The following is a 20,328-nucleotide window of genomic DNA, read 5'->3' on the forward strand; positions in this document are numbered from 1 at the left end:
TTTAATTTTATCCTGTGCCATGTCTCCAGTAAATGAGTTGTTTCAGTCTTTGTGAGTCCATGGAAACTATAAATAAAAAGTTTACAGGTGAAATGTAATTTAGAAAAAGTGGCAATGTTGACTAATAAAACAAAGCTGTTGTTTTTCTTTAAAACTGTCGTTGCTCAAAACATAATATTGAATCATAATCAATGTGTTTATGAATTATTGACCTATCCAAGGCTCTGATTACTTCACATTAAATATTCCACTTTGAAAAATATTTTTTGTGGAAGATTTTGCATATTTTGTGTGTTTGCCATAAAAAAACTGTTTTCTTTGACAAAAAGGGCAGAAAATAAGCAAACAAAAAAAACAACATAACATTTTTTATTTATTTTAAACTTAGTATTGACGGATAGTTCCGAAGTTAATGTAGACTGTAGAGATTTAAGCACGAAATAAATAATGTATGCATGCCCTGGCACACGATTGTTATAATTTCATGACCGAAGCAAAACATTTTTACACTTTTATACTGAAATAAATACATCTACAACTTATCAAATAAAAATATAGAAAAAACTACCGGCAGCGGGAAAGTTTAGATCCATGAAGGAAAGAAGAAAGTGAGTCAATGTTTAAAACTGAATAAATTTACATATGCATAAAAATTTGTCTTCTTTTGTATTTTTGGTTTTATGAATTAAGTAATTTTTATGACAAACTTTTTCCAAAACACAATATAAAATGTTAGATATAACAGGATAATGCATTCATTTATCATTTTGTTTCAAAACGGTTACGAAAAAGTGTGACCCCAAAAATGTACGGTTGGTCACGGGGGTCACTGGAGCCTATCTCAGCTGCATTCCGGCGGTAGGTGGGGAACACCCTGGACAAGTCGCCACCTCATCGCAGGGTCCCTGGAATCCCATTTTGAAAATTCCTAGCACCAACACTGTACACTTTAAATTTACAAAAAAAGTGACACTTTCAAGTCCTATTACGTGAACGTAGTGTTTTTTGCATGTCCCTTTCTGACTAGGTCGCACAGTGTTAAATTATAGAACCTGATAATTCGTGCCTCCCGCAGTTGTACCGTCATACACAGCAATTGTGGTCAAGATCCCAACTTTTGGTGTCAAGTTATTAGTTTTTTTTCCCAATTTTATCTAGAAAAATAATCATTTATTTGATTTAAAAAAATATCCACATTAAAAAAATAAATTATAATCAAATGATGAGAGTTTTGTGTCATGGTGAATAACCTGATCCACAACAGCATACATAATTGATGATTTCTGTTTGTCCAGACATGATATACTGAATATATGTACCCAACTTTGTGTCAATTGTATGCATTGGTGGCAACTGTCTTAGTGAGGCGCCTTGTGTTTCAAGGAAAATAGCAAGCAAAGCCGCCACCAACATATTTAAAGAGAAACTCAGTGAAGACCAACAAATTTACCAACCTCTTGTTCACATTTACTGAGAGTCTCAAGGACTTTGCACTTCTCTTCAAGCTGTTGTGCAACCTGCACAGCCATCCACTGCTCTTTACCTGGAAAATAAAAGTTACATGTGAATACTTGCGTACTTAAAAAATACATATATGATTCTTTTAAAACAGGAAATAGGGCACAGGGGAGAACTTTGATGTACAAAATAACTTGCGAATGTGGCAACTTACGTTGATACATTCTGCTTTTGACCTACGAAAAAAAAAAATAATTGTCACAAAACCAAATTTAACATTCCAAAGACCAGTATGTACAGTTTATATTTTTCAGGTGTATTTTGGCAGCATAATGAGTCTAAATGCGCTTGTATTTTTATTACCGTAAATTGCTTTTTCTCCCCTACAACTTCCTTTCTTTCCACACAAGAAGTGAACTAAAATGTTTAAATATGTAAAAATAATAGAGTGAATTAATTACAATTTAGCCCCAACTTAAAAGGGGAACTGAACTATTTTTTATTTTATTTTGCCTATCGTTTACAATCATTTTGAGAAACAAGAACACATTTCCTTTATTTTTCAGAATTTTAAAGATGATAAAAAACGATTGGCAGATGCGGCTAATAGGAGTCATCGTTGTAGCCTTCAAAGCCCTCTGCCCACTGTTCCCCTCACCTCACCTCCCAGGGGGAGAACAAGGGGATGGGTCAAATGCAGAGGACAAATTTCACCACACCTAGTGTGTGTGTGACACAATCATTGGTACTTTAACTTTTAACTTAGTTTGTATTATTTCCGGGAGTGACTTATTCCAACGGACTGTATTCCTACTTCCGGATAAAAAATGCTTATGTGGGTTCAAATTAATGGCAGACTTGGTAACAAACAACGAAGAAAACTATTTTTGGGAAAATAAGGATTCACAACCTTATCTTTTTGAAGCTGAATGGTCAAAGGATTACTACTGCTTCTAGAAGCGAGCATGAAGAAGAGGGTGAAACATTGGAGCAGACGAAAGCCGATAGAGATAGGTGAAATTGACTCGAAGCTGCAGATGTGGAACTTAAAGCAAAGCTATTTTGAAATAAATGGCTACTTACACATGATTAAACTGAAAAAAGGTCACTTGCCAGCTGGACCAAACAGATAACTGTCCATCGAGTGAGTCACCCTTAATATTGATCATGATACACGCAGCACGTCGTGCGTGTTATTACAACTACAGTACATACACTGTCTGGTTAGCTGTGTACAATAAAAAATGAAATGTGGGCTAATACTTTACAGACATTGATTGTTCATGTTTTTCAGTCAGTCCAGATTGGTGTTCTAACGCAGTGTTGTGCATTACAAACTCTAATGCGTTTCGTGATGATGTAGAAGCTTGCTTCTTTTTCCCCGAAGTTATCTTTATCAGCCAATACCAAATCACTCCGATGTGTTACGACGCTAGAAAGAGAGTTCCACAGTGTTTGTTCTTACAATAACAATGTTGCTACAGTTTGGGTATTATACGGTTTACAGAATGTAAATTACTTACTACTACTGGTGGCAGTTTTTGAATGCTTTTTGAGTGTGATTTTGCGGTGGAATTAATTTCTTCCATTAGCTGCATTGCTAGCTACCTAGAACGAGACATTTTTTACATGTAAGAATGCAAAATAAAAACAAAAAAACTTTTGTCATCTTCCATCCATCCATTTTCTACCGCTTATTCCCTTTTGGGGGTCGCGGGGGGCGCTGGCGCCTATCTCAGCTACAATTGGGCAGAAGGTGGGGTACACCCTGGACAAGTCGCCACCTCATCGCAGGGCCAACACAGATAGACAGACAATATTCACACTCACATTCACACACTAGGGCCAATTTAATGTTGCCAATCAACCTATCCCCAGGTGCATGTCTATGGAAGTGGGAGGAAGCCGGAGTACCCGGAGGGAACCCACGCATTCACGGGGAGAACATGCAAACTCCACACAGAAAGATCCCGAGCCTGGATCTTGTCTCTCGTAATGATTGTGATCAAAAGGCAAAAATGATGGAAGAACTGTATCTCAACTATTTGTTATGCTTTAAGATGCAAGAAAAACTTGAGTTACAAGCATTCCTGCCATTAATTGGCGTAGCAAATGCCACAGTGAAACCCGTTAGATCTGACCAAAACATCCGATCTTACTGGCTAGCGTTAGCTTACAGCTAAAGATAGACAATTTTGCTTTCCAACCAGGGGAACGAAAAAAGGGAGTGTGAAGGACATTGCTGAATAGAAGGAGCGAATGATATTCATTGAATTACAAAAATAATCATCAAAAAAGCTGACGGAGCATGTCGCCAACTTGGGGAAGCAATTTAAGCGTATCAGTGCTAGTCTGCACTATACTGAAGCAGTTTGAAGAGTCGATAACGCCAACCAAGAATGTTAAAATAATATCTAAATGGCGGCCTTTATCCTTGAAAGTATGGAAAAGCTGCAGAGGGAGTGTTTGAAAGAGAAGGAGATACCGCAGAAGTCCACCCATCAATGCTGTACATTATAATTACTACATTACTTCATAAATCTACTGCTGTTATTAGTACAATACATTCTATTGTATTGTTTTTATACAATATTTCCCATCTAAAAGTGTTTTTTTTATTATGGACAAGCACCAATTAAATTGATTTCAATTAAATTCAATGGGAGACTTGATTGAAAAGTATTTTGAGTTAGGAGCGCTGTCAGACAACCAATAGATGTACTACTGTATCAGTAAAAGACATTGATAAGGGGTAGGATTACATCTAGGATTTGCTTATTCCTACTCCTTTTCAGATATGTTGAATTGTGCAAAAGTAACCATGTGATGTTAAAGATGTCTAAAAACTAATAAATCAAACGCATAACCTACCATTAATGAATAAATAGGATGTTGTCCGTGTAACAGGGAACACAAAGAATACATCATCGACAACATATTTTGTTAACAGCTTTGTTTACAGTTTAACGTTAAAGTCAAAGTCCCAACGATAGTCACACACACACTTGGTGTGGTGAAATTATCCTCTGCATTTGACCCATCCCCATGTTCACCCCCTGGGAGGTGAGGGGAGCAGTTAGCAGCAGCGGTGGCCACGCTCGGGAATCATTTGGTGATTCAACCCCCAATTCCCACCCTTGATGCTGAGTGCCAAGCAGGGAGGCAATGAATCCAATTTTTATAGTCTTAGGTATGACTCGGTTGTTAGTTTGAACTCACAACCTTCCAGTCTCAGCGTGAACACTCTAACCACAAGGCCACTGAGCAGGTTACACGTACTAGCTCTAATTTGATCGTCAGTCAAATGGTGTGTGTTTCGGAAGCAATTTTGGGTGAATAAAAACATACAAGCAGTGTTATGTTTTGCGGCTTTTTTTCCATGGCAGAGGGGGCAAGAAAAACTTCTGTTCTAGAAGGTCATGCCTCTTTATTAAACAGGTGCGTTTTTATTCTATCCATACGCTATAAAAAATATCGATGACCAATACCCGAATAAATATTAACATTATTGTTATGCCCAACACTGTGATTACAATTGTGTGTGTGTGTGTGTGTGTGTGCTGTATACTCACAGAGCTGTAACATCTACAACTGAACAGCAACAGTACCATCAGCCCCAGAAAACTGGAAATGACAACTGGCTCCCATGGGATCCCGTACAGGTCAGGTCCGGGTCTGATGTCATCAGGAAGTGATGATACAACCTGGAGAAGTATAATATTCTTTCAACATGGGCTCAGAAATGGTTCTTTTTTCCCCCTTAAAAATAAAAACTTAATGTACTGTAATATAATATCCATCCATCTATTTTCTACCGCTTATTCCCTTTTGTGGTCGCGGGGGGCGCTGGTGCCTATCTCCGCTACAATCAGGTGGAAGGCGGGGTACACCCTGAACAAGTCGCCACCTCATCGCAGGGCCAACACGGATAGACAGACAACATTCACACTCACATTCATACACTAGGGCCAATTTAGTGTTGACAATCAACCTATCCCCAGGTGAGTTTGAGTTAAATTGTCCAGGGTGTACGCCGCCTTCCGCCAGAATGCAGCTGAGATAGGCTCCAACGACCCCCCGCGACACCAAAAGGGACAAGCGGTAGAAAAATTGGATGGATGGATGGAGTTAAATAAGAGTTAACTACTCATGTAATCTTTTGTTTAGGAAATTTGGCATTTAAAGCATTGAAGATACTAAATAGACTGCACTGTACATAAATACTCAATTACTAAAATTATTACATTGTATTACTCTCTGAAAATGTGGTAAGTTTTTATTTAGATAGATATAGATAGATAGATAGATAGATAGATAGTACTTTATTGACTCCTTCAGGAGAGTTCCTTCAGGAAAATTAAAAAAAAAGATAACAGATACTGAAAGATTTACCATGAATTGATTAACGTGGACCCCGACTTAAACAAGTTGAAAAACTTATTCGGTTGTTACCATTTAGTGGTCAATTGTACGGAATATGTACTGTACTGTGCAATCTACTAATAAAAATATCAATCAATCAATCAAATTGAACTCAATCAAATCGTCACCGACCTAAATCAATCACAAACCAATCTCGCAAAGTTTGCTTACATGGCAAATATTCAAAAAGATCCTAGATAGTGAAATTAAAACGTGAGAAGCCAACTATTTTTTAATCAATCACGTCTGTGACGATTTATATACACAAACGGCAACATATAACAACCACGCAAGTTTTTGACAGCTGGCTTAAAGCATTTATGTTTCATAACAATGCCATAAAAGACAGGAAAATAACAATATTATACACATACGTTGTATATTCAGAGCTAGTTTAAACGACAACAATTTGTCAGCAGTGATGCTAGCAGGGAATGCTAACCAAACCTGCCACATAACGTACATCTTTTACTTTCCCCACGGTGGCACTGTAGTAAGTCTCTATCGTCGACTCGTAGTCCACTGCTCTGTCTAAACTTTCACTCGAAGGGTGGTGCTCCATCTTTCAATTCGGGCATTTGGTTTGTATCTAGTAAATATCAACCATTAAAAGCTGCATTAGAAGTAGCCGGGCAAGTGGTAGAGCAGCATTATAGCCACAGTCCTCCACAGTAGACTGCACCAGTCTGTGTGTCAAGCAGGGAAATTTAATCAACATGTAATACCGCTGTCGTATATTAAAACGGCTTCAAACGGCTAAAACTAATGAATTATAAACTTTTAAATATTTAAAATTTCATAAAATATAATCCCATTCATACATGCATGATTTTAAACACTTGCAATGACGACAAAGACGCCGTGTCCCCTACATTTGTAAATGGTTGATTCCAACGACACCAATTGTGAAATGCCACACTGGCATAACCGAACGCTTTAAAAGTGACACTATCAAGAATATGGAAGATCTAATAGCACAAAATTAATTAAATGATCACATCTTTAGATGATTAAGGTACGTTAAGAGGCCGTTTGCAACATTTACACAGATGCCTGGAGGGCACTAACTTCCCAATGTACCGTATTTCCTTGAATTGATGCAGGGCATATAGTATGCGCCTGCCTTGAATTACTGCCGGGTCAAACTCTCTTCCCGAAATAATTAGCGCATGCTTAGTATTACCGCCTGGTCAAACTCGTGACTTCACAAGTGACACTTCCCCTGTCATCATTGTCAAAATGGAGGAGGCTGATTTCAATACCGGTAATTTGAAATCGCATAAAGGGAAGAAGATTAAGAGCTATTTAGTAGGATTTAAGGTCCAAGCTTACGTCACACTCAAAATTTTACTGCATACCTTTGGTAAGTGCCGGAGTAAGAAGATGTTTTTAAATAAATAGCGCATGCTTACTTTTACCGCATGCCTTTGGTAAGCGCAGGGGTGAGAAGAGGTTTTAAATTAATTAGCGCCCTGGCGGAAATTCAAGGAAATACGGTATTTTACACAGTATATCCCGCCCTTTTCCGGTTTCTAGAACGCTCGGGAATCTAACACATGCACGCGCAACAGTTTCGGGTGTTCTTGGCTAATAGTAGCGATTTGCCATCATTTCTATCATAACAACTACATGACTGCAAATGGTTTATTGCTTTATTTAGACTGCTTTTGTATGTGCTGACGAGACAGGGTGAGTGACCTCCGCAAGCACCAATCATTTTATCGGGCCGGTAAAATATTTTACTACACAAACTTAGTAATTGTGAACATCCATCCATCCATCCTTTCCTACCGCTTATTCCCTTTGGGGTCGCGGGACGCGCTGGTGCCTATCTCAGCTAAAATCGGGCGGAAGGCGGCATACACCCTGGACAAGTCGCTACCTAATCACAGTAATTGTTGACATATAGACCGTTTTAATATACATGTGTTCTGTGAAATCACTAATGGTAACATAATGGTATTGTTGTTATATTTTTTGCTTTGAAAAATTTAACTGTGAGCAAGTTGCAAACAGTTCCTTTAATTAATTCATCCATCCATTTACAACCGCTTGTCCCTTTTAGGGTCGCGGGGGGTGCTAGAACCTATTTCAGCTGCATTCAGGCAGAATGTGAGTACACCCTGGACAAGTCGCAACCTAATCGCAGGGCCAAAGCAGATAGACAGACAACATTCACACTCACATTCACACACTAGGGCCAATTTAGTGTTGCCAATCAACGTATCCCCAGGGGCATGTTTTTGGTACCCAGAGGGAACCCACGCAGTCACAGGGAGAACATGCAAACTCCACACATTGAACCCAGGACTACTCAGGACCTTCGTATTGTGAAGCACATGCACTAACCCCTGTTCCACTGTGCTGCCCCCCTTTAATTAAATTATGACATAAATAAATGTCATAGAGAAGAGCTAGACGAAGTGGCTGGGGAGAGGGAAGTCTGGGTTTCCCTGCTTAGGCTGTTGCCCCCGCGACCCGACCTCGGATAAGCGGAAGATGATGGATGGATAAATAAATGTATGAGTACATTAAATAAATAATAAGACATTTAAAAAGTCTGGCTCTAAAGTGATAAGTTTCTTAAGCACAAACATTATGACTGAAATAGTGAAGTTGTATTTTCATTTACACTATTGATAGTTTGTTAAAACACTGTTTGTTAATTTAGTTTATTTATTTCAACACTACATAATTTTATGTCCATTTATTTTTTTGTCAGTTATTTACAAGTCCCTTCTTATGCATTATATTTGGTTAGTATTTATTTTTTAATCAGCCTGAGCTAATCCTAAAGTTCTAATCAAGAGTAAAATTACTAGTTCAGTATTAATATTCTTGAGAAATTATTTGTAAATAGACTTGATAAGTTCATTGACAAACATGAGCTATTGAATGACCATCAGTATGGCTTCAGGAGTAATCGATCTACATCTCTAGCGGTGATTGACTTTGTAGAAAACATAGCTACAGCAATAGAAAAAAAGCAACACACCGTTGGAGTATTTATTGACTTATGTAAAGCTTTTGACACAATCGATCATTCCTTACTTCTGCAGAAATTGGAAAAATATGGCATAAGAGGTGTTTCGCAACAGTGGTTAAGTAGTTATTTAAGTAACAGATATCAATACGTGGAAATTAATAAGATTAAATCACAGCCAAGAAGAGTAACTTGTAGTGTTCCACAAGGCTCGGTATTGGGACCTAAGTTATTTATACTCTACCTAAATGATATTTGTTCATTATCTAATAAATTGAAATGTATTATGTTTGCAGATGATACACATGTATATTGTTCAGGAGAAGACTTGAAGGAAGTGTTGAGGATAATGGAGGTTGAGTTAATTCAACTAAAAAAATGGTTTGATATTAATAAGTTATCATTAAATGATAAGAAAACTAAATTTATGGTGTTTAGTGGTGCAAGGACAAATTGTGAAACAAAATTAAAGTTAAATCATGTGGAAATTGATAGAGTATATGAAACTAAATTCTTGGGAATAATAATTGATCATAAACTGTGTTGGAAACCGCATATTGAATATATAAAAGGAAAAATATCCAAATCTATTGCTATTCTTCATAAAGTAAGACACATGCTGAATAAGACATGCCTGCATATGTTGTATTATTCTTTTATTTTTCCATATTTAACGTATTGTGTTGAAATTTGGGGAAATGTTTATAAAACAAACATAGACCCAATCATAAAACTTCAAAAAAGGGTCATTAGAATAATACACAAAGCCTGCTATTATGAACATACCAATCCCTTATTTATGAGTTCAAATGTGTTAAAATTTTCCGACATTGTGTTTTTAAAAACAATGGAAATTATGTTTCGAGTAAAGAACAACAGCCTTCCAGCTTGTATTCGCAGGCTATTTCATTTAGGAGGAGAAAACTATAATTTACGGGGATATCGATTTTTGAAATGGGTAAAGCGAGAACAAAAATAAAATACAAATGTATTACAGTTTTAGGAGTTAAATGGTGGAACAAGCTCAGTGATGAGCTGAAGACATGCAATTCTTTGGTAAGGTTTAAGAAAACATTGAAAGGTGAAATAATTGAAAATTATAAAATATAGTCACAATTACTTACATCCCATTGATTTTTGATTTATTTATTTTTTTATGTTGATGTTCCAGGCAATCTAATTTTCTGTGAAGGTATAGGATAGGCAAATATAAGCTTTGGCTTCAGCCTATTCCTTTTTTGGTCATTCTTTTTCTTTTCGTTTATGTGTAAATGTGCATTATTGTATACATATAACATGTACTGTAAAACTGATCACACACAATGGTTGATTGATTTGATTTGATTGATTATATGACCGAAATAAACTTATTTCATTCATTCATTCATTCAATATTTGAGTGGGTCCTGAGCCCTTCTGTAGTGGATACATTTGGCCCCTAGGTGAAAAAGGTAAATAACCCCTGTCTTTGACCTAAGCGAGATCTGCTGACCCAGAGCATTTAATGCATGTAAGCAGTTAAATTACAATAATATATTGAAGTTTTTGGACTTATTTTCGCTTTTTTAGACCAAGATATCGACCAGTACTCCACCGATTTTTTGGGTTTAGACAAGTAGAAGTTGGTGTTAGGATCTGCCCACTGACTTTAACAGCTAAGTTTGACTGATAAAATACATTAATGAAGTGCTGTCAAACTGGTTCATGAAATAATTGAATAAATCATTAATCATGTAATAATCAAATTGTGAAAAAATTAATTAACTAAATCAAGAAATAATATATCAATTCAATCAATAATTAATTAAATAAATAGATAATTAAATGATTACATAGTTGTATTTGCATCTACAATAAATACATTCATGACATATGTATGTATTTAATTTCAATTATAATTAATTAATAAAACATTTAAGTAATTATTCATACATTTATTTATTTATCTATGTTGCCCTTCCATACTGGAGCAGGTGTCACCAAACAAAATATTTTTTCTTATTTAAAAAAAAAAACCTTGTAAATTGGTTTGATCAACACAATTATATTACCCAAAACATTGATTAAGTACATCTTTATATCCATCCATTTATTTTCTACCGCTTGTCCCTTTTATGATTTTTTTTTAAAACAATTGTGTTTATTACCGCTAGATTACTCACCCATATGACTGTACTGAAAAAAACCTCACCAAAACAACTTACTGTCATGCATTTAAAATAGCTTGCTTTCTTTCTAATATTAAAAAAAGTAATTCAAATAACTACAAGAGCATGTGAAGTTGTCATGCAGAGACAAACTGCTAAGTAGGAAGAGTGGGTGGATCTATCCAAATTGATTGTATCGATAATAATGTAAGGGTAGTTTCAGTATCGGATGAACACAAGCGTGATTTGATTGATATTTTTCAGTTCTCTTCTATGCTTATTTTTACAAATATCCATATGTGTTATTTGTTATGTTGTTCATATTGTTACATGGTTGTTATTGTTGAAATTATTTTTAAATTGCTTACAGACTGAAGGAATAAAGTCTTTAGAGACAAGAGGCCTTTGTGGGCAAAAGGCGAAAAGGTTTTAATGAGCACCAATAGTAGTTTTGGATTTTGTTTAGTTTTTTTGTACGATTGACTTTATTTTACTCACACAATTGTGTGTAATAAAGGGTAATAATTATTTTTTGTTGATATGTTCAATGGTCTTATTCTGTCCACCCCCAGGGCACACATCCACCGGAGATGTTAATAGAGAGTCCACACTTAAAAATTTAAACTGAAAAAAATCCCTTTTAACGGAATGTGAAATGTCTTCAACAATTAAGAACAGTTCGGTTGCCTCAAATCAACACTTGCGGATTACCATAACCCGGATGACTGAAAATCTACACAGACCTATTGATTGATTGATTGATTGATACTTTTATTAGTAGATTGCACAGTACATGGGTTGAAATTAAAGAGCCCTATGTAAGAATTTCATGTCAAGTCATCAATTAATGGCCCTGATATTTCAAAAGGCATGAATAAAAAAATATTCTTTTCGAATACCTCTATAACTGATGACAGTAGTTCAGACGGTATATGCTCATTTTAAAATTAGATTTACAGCCCTGAAATCTTGTTATTGTTTTCATTTTCATGCCCCGCCCGCCAACCTTTTTACCAATTAGAAAGTCTGTGAGTGTGTCACATCCAGGTTGCCAGTTACGAACTGTCATCTTCGTCTAAATACTGCCACTGGTAAAGTTACTAAACATGTCAGACCTTAGTAAAACGAAAAGGCCTTGTTACATTTTTCATCTTATTCATGACAAAGCCAGGAACAAAACTAGGACTTGTACAGGGGACGCCTTTAAAAGATGGAGATAATTGAAGGAGGAGAAGATTTTTTCATCTGACGCCAAACTTGCTAATTTCCTCCTTGATAGGTAAGTCAGGCATTTATTTTTGCTTATTACTTGTAATAAATGGATATGGACATTTTGTATGTAAACTACATTGTCCAATACAGTCTATGATCTTGTCTAACAAAGCTAACTCAGCATGCTCGCCCGGTCAATGGGAGCATACACATCAACATACAGTATAGGCTAACGGGGTAAATATATGCCCATTAGCCTGTATGTCAATGTGTAACTGAACTGACAGGGCAAAATATATTTTCGACAAAAATAAAACCTATGTGGATATGGGTAGTGTCAGTCCCTATTTCGTTCTCAATATGCTGATAGGCTGGGGAAATGGGTCCAAACATTAGCACAACTGTCATGGCAATGTGAAATTTATGGAGACAGCCAAATCACATGGTAGAATAATTCCTCATTCGTGTTTGCATATTGTGGACTATATGTACCAAGTTATATGGCAATCTGATACTTACAAAACAGTAGTCTTTAGGCATACCTTGATAAAATGTCTCCTCTTTAGTTTTGGGCGTACATTAAGCCAGTCTTTTTCAACGACTGTGCTGCGGCACACTGGTGTGCCGTGAGATACAGTCTGGTGTGCCGTGGAAGATTGTCATTTCACCTAATTGGGTTAAAAATATTTTTTGCAAATCAGTAATTATAATCCGCAAATAAAGTGCCGTTGTTGAGTGTCTGCATTGTCTGGAGATCGGCAGAGTAACTGTTTAATACTCATCCATATCAGTAGGTGGCAGCAGGTAGCAAATTGCTTTGTTACGATCACAATATGCTGGAGGCAGTGTGCAAGTCAAAAGGTATCCAATGCTTGAACAAAAAATAAACAGAACGAGAGTGCCGCTAAGAAAAGGCATTGAATCTTAGGGAAGGCTATGCAGAACGAAACTAAAACTGAACTGGCTACAAAGTAAAGAAAAACAGAATGCTGGACAACAGCAAAGACTTACAGAGTGTGGAGCAGAGACAGCGTCCACAAAACTACAGCCGTACATGACATGACGATCAACAACGTCCATATGAAAAAGGATAGTGTCCACACAACTGAAATAGTCTGGATTGCGAAAACAAAGCAGGTGCAAGGAATAGCGCTTAGAGAAGAAATGAAACTGCTATAGTAAAAAAACCAACCAAACAGGAAAAGCCACCAAAATAGGAACGCAAGACAAGAACTAAAACACTACACACAGGAAAACACCCAAAAAAATCAAAATAGGTCACGGCGTCATGTGACAGGTGGTGACAGTACACCTACTTTGAAACAAGAGCTATATAGATGCATGGTTGGTTATGGTTTGAATTCATATCCAACAATTGCCGGAACAGCTTTTTACTGTCAATATTGGCTGCTGAGTTTCATTTTTTCATGTTTTCTGCTGGTGGTGTGCCTCCACATTTTTTCAATGAAAAAATGTGCCTTGGTTCAAAACAGGTTGAAAAACACTGCATTAATCTGCTAAGCATGCTCTACTTATTTTCACCAGTATAACTATTGCGTTGGTTGTAGTTAGTTTTAGTCTTTGTTTTTTGATAGTACTGACAATAACCATGATTGCCATTTGTTGCGATATTGTACGTAGGCATGACGTACTTCTTCCTGAAAATAGCCTAATTTCGGTGCAAAATGTGTTGGTTAGAGATTTGTTATTGACAAAACGCTTGTCTCGTCAGCTATCGTGGTCCCAGCACCTCAACTCCCAGTAAGAGGCAGTGGAAGTTTGAAGTTCCTTGGAGTAGCCCAGTTGATCGAGCTGGATTCAGCTGCGTATCTGGCAACCTCAGTCAGGTAGAGAGGAGGGGACCACAGAATTTTGACTGTGATTGCAGTACCATTTCTGGCCAGATTCCAACATATGGCTCCTTTAAAGTACAGTTACCTGAAATTAAACTACGGTTACCTGCACATTAAACCATTTGAGGAAGTTGTTCACTGCATGAACTTCAGAAGATGGCTGAACCAAATGAATAGAATCCAGAATCTGCTCCTTTATCCCTTGAAAACAAACAGTTGAGAATACATCTTTACGAAAATACAAGTGAGCAGTTAATTAAGAAACCTTTTTTACAAGTACATTAGATGGCATATGTCAACTTAACATACAGTACACTCAATGTACACAGGAAAGGTCTTCCACTGTACCTTCCAGTGACTGTGGTGGTCCAGTCTGAGTGCGGTATTCCTTTGGGGACACTCTTTCTGTTTCACCTCTTCTTTCATAGCCATCATCCTTCTTTTCCTCCACTATCAACCCCATTGCTTGACTAGACTCCGCCTCTGTAGTTTCCCCGACACAGCTTGATTGAGCTGTATTTGGAGAACACGATTGTTTAATCAATGCCAGTTTAAACCATACTGAAATCGAGGAAGTAGCAATTCAAACAGATCACTGAAAACAATATTGTGTACCTTTCTTCACTGATTTTCTGCTGTTGAAAGCATGACGCACTTTTTCCAGCAGTATTTCTAGCTTCTGAAGTGCTGTGATTGTTCTGGTCTTTTCCTTATTCTCCTCTGGTGCATCAGAGAGTCTCATGCTTGGGGGAAACAGTGTTTCTTTGTGGTAATTCAGAAGTGTCTCTATATCGAACAGTATAGAGTCATCACTGTCAGCATGTTCAGAAAAAAACTCCTCACCGTCAAGAATGTAATCCAAAAAGTGCACTTTGTTCTTCCCAAGTAGGTCAGTCAAAATAGTAATCTCCCTGACGCTCATATGCTCTTGTATGTTCTTGTTGTGTTTAGGGAGGGTATCAGGTTGGTGGGGCTTTACTGGTGGAGAAGTCAGATGAGAACATAATGTTGGCATTGGCGTTGGCGGATGAAGCTCTTTTTGAATGTCTTTCTGATGGTTTGTTGTTGAGTCTCGTTCAGGAGTCTGAGGGATTGTTTTTCCATCAAACCCTGAAATAAAAGATTCTGTCGATTCTTTGATTTTGCTGATTGGCCTCTGCCCAAATGATAAAACAACGTTTTTAAAAAGACTAAATACTCCTTCACTTTCTGTTGTCGTTTGATCATTTTCATCAAACTGCACTTTAGAGGGCAATGGTTCTGCTAGCTTTCCATTGGTGTTGGTTTTACTGTCACATTTTGCATCCATTCCATTACACATGTCTGCTTTTTCAATAATCTCAAATGAATACTGAAGATCTGGAATCTTCTGAGAACCCCTGTCATCTTTCTCATCTAAATCTTGCATAACATTTTCTGTGTGTTCAGTGTCACCTTTCCCATCATCATTTTTACCGTTAAAAACAGTGAGGACTTCAAATAACTTCCAATTCTTATCATGCTCTATGTTCTCTAAGGACATACTCTCCTGTGTGTCAGATAGCAAACCCGATCCACCCTCAGTGTGGGTTTTTTCTCTTTCTTCTTTGTTTACATCTTGATGTGACCGAGTACAAAGCTCATCCACACAGCGAAGACTCTCCATTTCCTTTTTAACATTTCTTCTATCCACCACATCATGAACTCTCTGCTTGTTTTCAGCCGTCTTTAGGTCCATATTACTTTTTTCTACCCACGGTTGCTGTCCCTTGTCCTTTATATGCATTAACTCTGGCCATGATCCCTTCTCTTGAACTTCTCGAATCTCTTCTTCCATGTTATTTTGTAACTGTTCATTCTTATCCTGCTCATCACTTCTGTTCAGATCTTCCTGCGTCTCATGTTCAAACTCTTCTTCCATAAACTCACCTACCTCCTCCTGCTTTTCCTCAGCCAACCTTTCCCCCTCCTCCAGTTTGTCTTTTAATTCTGCCAATTTCCTCTTTTCTACTAACTCCTTGTTGTCTTCAAACTTCTCTACTAATGGACCATCCTTTTCTTGTGTCTTCTCCACAAACGTCTTGATTTCTTCCAACTTATTGTTCTCCAACTCAACCACATCCTCTTGTCCATCCCTCTCTATTGACTCTTCCCACTTCACATTCAATAACTCCTCCTCAAATAACTCTTCTGCTTCATTTCGCTTGTCGTCTTTTAATTCTGCCAATTTACTCTTTTCTACTAACTCCTTGTTGTCTTCTAACTTCTCTACTAATGGACCATCCTTTTCTTGTGTCTTCTTTACAAACACCTTAATTTCTTCCAACTTATTGTTCTCCAACTCAACCACATCCTCTAGTCCATCCCTGTCTTTTGACTCTTCCCACTTCACATTCACTAAATCCTCCTCAAATAACTCTTCTGCTTCATTTCGCTTGTCGTCTTCTAAGTCCTCTAAAATGTCCTTGCTCCCATCTTCTTTTAACTCCTCCAACTTCTCCTCCTTCTTCTGTATCAACTCCATCACTTCTTCAGACTTATTTCCATTGATCTCCTCTACAACCTCGTGTATGTCAATTTTTTTGAACTTTTCCAACTTTTCTTCCTTATTTTGCAATAACTCTGTCACTTCTTCAGACTTTTTGTTATTGATCTTCTCCTTGTGCTCCCTTATGTCTCTTTCTTTGAACTCTTCAAACATCTCTTCCTTATTCTGTACCGACACCTTCACTTCTTCAGACTTATCATATATCTCGACCATATCTTCCGGTATGGCCATCTCTTTGATCTCTGTCCACTTTGATTGTTCTAACTCCATCCGTAAAAAACTGTCAGCCTCTTTCAAATCCTCTACTAACTCGCCATCTTCCTCATTCTTTTTCTTCTGAAAAATGTTTACCTGGGACTGCTTCTCCATGTCTTCAGACTCTTGATACTTATCATCCTTTAACTCATCAAACTTCTCCATGTATTCATCTGCTTCTTCTTCAGCTTCAAACTTCTCTGCCATCTTCACTTCTTCCTGCTTGATCTCTTCTAACACTACTTTCTCCTGCCTATCCCTCTTTCCCCCCTCTTCCTCCTTGACATATTCTAACTCCTCCTTTTCCTCTTGCTTCTTCTCATGTAATCCTTCTAAATTATCCAGCATTTCCTTGTCTTTATAGCTATATTCTTCTAACGCCCCTCTTTCGACCAAGTCCTGCACCTTCTCTTGCTTTCCATTAGCATCCTCTCGCTCTTCCATCTCCTGATTTTCATCTTTGTTGAATTCCTTGCTTTTCTCATCTTCCTTGGATTCTTCCACTTCAGACCATGGAGAAGACTTAAAGCCACTTTCTTTGAACAAGTCTGTCACCTGAGAAGCAAATACTGGTGCATCTTTGACATTTTGAGTGAGTGTTTTCCATATTTCCTCTTCTGGTGGATTATCACATATTATTTGAGTATTTTTGCAGTAGTTTGAACTGAATTTTGGAGAACTATCTCCTTCTTTCTTCATCAACTCACAATTTGTCTCAGTTTCTGCAGTGTTGTCACTAGTCAAATCTAAGTTCTCCTGCGTTTCCTGTTTGTCATCTTGATTCTTTTTTGCTAACACTTCCTTCTCATCTTGGGTCCCTTCTAAATCTCGGTCCACTTCTACGTCCTCACCTTTCTCTTTGCATAATGCTCCCTGTTTCGCATCCCCCTCAGATTCTAAGGAGGACTCAAAACCACTCTTCACTCCACCAACCTCCGAACTCGCCTGTTCCTCATCAGAATACTTAATCTCACTCACCAACCGTCCTGCAGACTCAGGTTTCACAACAGTGAATATTGGCACTATGGAGATATCCTGTAACCTGTTTTGTGGAGGGTTATATGTTTGATCATCCTGAAGTGAACCATCTAATGCCGTAGTCTTGCTATCAGTAAATGTTTCTCTCATGTTAACATCAACATTTCCTTGCACAAAGTCATCAAACTCTGTGTCTGATTTAGTTATGTCATCTTCATTATCTTTTCTGAATGCTAAAATTTCCCTAATACCCAAATCAAACCAAGAACCAGATCCTGGCTGTTTCTCTTCATCCTCTAGCTCTCCTCTATTGACTTGTATCTTGTCTCCAGCATCTTGGCTCTTCAGGCCAAACGCCAGTGTGCTTGACAGTCCATTTCCTAGCCATTCCAATGTCCCCATCTCTTTATTATCCCCTTCTTGTAATTTTGGTGTGTCTAAGTCCAGATACATTTTTCTGCTCCTAAAGTTTTCTCCTTCCATTTCTTTTTTGTCATTATATTCCTTTGCTGTGGAAGAGTCTTCTATTTTATCGCTACCGAATCTAAGCCATCCAGTCATTGTTGAAGTAAAATAATCCACTGTTCCTGTTTCCTGCTGTCCACTGTTTATGTCGTCTTTGACAGACTCTGATTTTTCTTCTTTTTTTAACCCCAGCCAACCGGTCACTGAAGACGGGAAGGAATTTTCTGCCTGCATCTGTTGTAGAGCTGTTTGCTCCCCTGTAGCCAAATTGCCAGGTTCCTCCTCCTTTTCTAGGGCTAACCATTCTGTCACTGAAGAACTGAGCCAGGATGAGGCAGAAGACCCACCTTGTTCCTTCAGTGCCATAGGAATTTCAGGAGATGCTTGCAGGGTCTTGGCAGTACCACCGCCCTCCTTATTGTCTTCATCCACTTCTCCTGATGTTGTTTCAAGTACTGTTAAAACATCTTTAAATGGTATAGGACTTGCAGATTTGGTTTCATCAGAGTAAATTGTTTGACTTCCAGCTTCCTTGGGTGGACTCTTCAGATCAGAGTCCTCATCATTAGTATCCAAATGACTGGAGTCAATGGGGTAGCCAAACTCATCCATACAAAGAAAATCAGATTCCTTAACGACAAGAGGCAATAAGTTTAGATACTGAAAGTAGCACATAAATTACTTATAACTTCTCAGGTCCTGAATGTATTATCAAAACCAACCAAAAATGTGCATACCTGTGTTTCAACTCTTATCTCCTGTTTTGTAAATGCCTGTTCCTCTTTCACATCTTCTTTTGAAAAATAACCAAACTGTTTGTGAATCTGAAATCAAAATAGTGATTTTAGTTACATTTTTTAGTTTTCTGTTGTAGTAATTGTTGATCGCTTTATTGACACTTGAACATTAACTAAATTTATTTTACATCGGTCAGTTAATTTGATAAATTGCAATATTGTACTTTTTAATCAAATTTACCTAAATTGGCATTAATTGATTTTTCTGTTGCTGTAAAAATACACTGCAGTGATTTTATGGATTTAAAAACGCCCAAAAAAACTTTGAAAAACTTTAAATCTACTTTTGTTTAGTATATTGTTTTCTTGTCTCGGAGTGAAAAAATACAGATGCTGAGTAATATCAAAAGTAGACAGAGGTCAGACTTACACTGCCTGCCCAGATATCACTCCACTTTCCAGTCAGCTTGTGGTAAACTGAAATTGAGTCTCCTAGTCGGAAGTTCAAGAAACGACAGTCCTTGCCATGGTGATCCCTGACAGCTCGCACCCTGCTCATTAAGCCTGCACACACATGCACGGACAAACAGACAGTTAAACACACACCAAAAGTACACACATAGAGGATTCCAATAGTGATAAACACAAACAGTGGGGTTTGTTAACGTTTGAGTGAGTCTTTTTAACCTTGTAAAGCAGAGGTCTTTCAAGGGGATCTTTTTGGTTGATAATAATTTTTTCATATTCCCCCTCCAATTTTTCTACAAATTTAAATGTATTTAAATACACATTACATTAATCTAACACACTCTTGTGTAGTTTATTAATGGCAGCTCTCAAGTAGCCAGCTAGTGATTAGCGGCCGTAGCTGCCAGCTAGCGACTAACGCAGAAGTTGACAGTTAGCCAATAGCAGTGCTATACTGTATTCTTTGAATATCATATTGCACAATAACAAAGCACCTTTAGGACCAGTTTAACTTTAAACATAGTTTTATACAGGACATATAAGTGAGGGGTGACCCTCCATCTCTCCATCCATTTGGGGGTCTTTGGCCTTGAAAATGTTGAAGACCCCGGCCGTAAAGTCCAAATCACCCGAATAATTGTCACAAAACTCCTTTTTTTTAATGTACAGTGAATACTGGGCCTGCAAAGTTTTATAAAAATATGCTAAAAACCCAAAAGGGAATAAGCGGTAGAAAATGGATGGATGGATGGATGCTAAAACAATTTTCTGCGCTGAGATTTTTTAAATTGTATTCAAGACATCAAGTATTAGTCTGAATTAT

The 20,328-nt window shown here is 37.5% G+C and overlaps 1 protein-coding gene across 2 annotated transcripts in view; it reads right to left on the reverse strand.

Moving 5' to 3' along the window:
• The window catches only part of mia2 (MIA SH3 domain ER export factor 2), a 38,060-nt gene that overhangs the window by 16,898 nt on the left and 834 nt on the right, over positions 1-20,328 (reverse strand). For both annotated transcript variants that reach the window (XM_061895803.1, XM_061895802.1), the window contains exons 2-9: positions 19,468-19,601; positions 19,038-19,124; positions 14,691-18,930; positions 14,424-14,588; positions 14,182-14,276; positions 5,031-5,162; positions 1,673-1,694; positions 1,455-1,543 (exon numbers count right to left, since the gene is read on the reverse strand). In XM_061895803.1, coding sequence (XP_061751787.1) covers positions 1,455-1,543; positions 1,673-1,694; positions 5,031-5,162; positions 14,182-14,276; positions 14,424-14,588; positions 14,691-18,930; positions 19,038-19,124; positions 19,468-19,601 — 4,964 coding nt within the window. The remainder of the gene's footprint in view (positions 1-1,454; positions 1,544-1,672; positions 1,695-5,030; positions 5,163-14,181; positions 14,277-14,423; positions 14,589-14,690; positions 18,931-19,037; positions 19,125-19,467; positions 19,602-20,328) is intronic.

The sequence above is a fragment of the Nerophis ophidion genome, linkage group LG03, assembly GCF_033978795.1.
Source record: "Nerophis ophidion isolate RoL-2023_Sa linkage group LG03, RoL_Noph_v1.0, whole genome shotgun sequence".
Classification (NCBI taxonomy): Eukaryota; Metazoa; Chordata; class Actinopteri; order Syngnathiformes; family Syngnathidae; genus Nerophis; species Nerophis ophidion.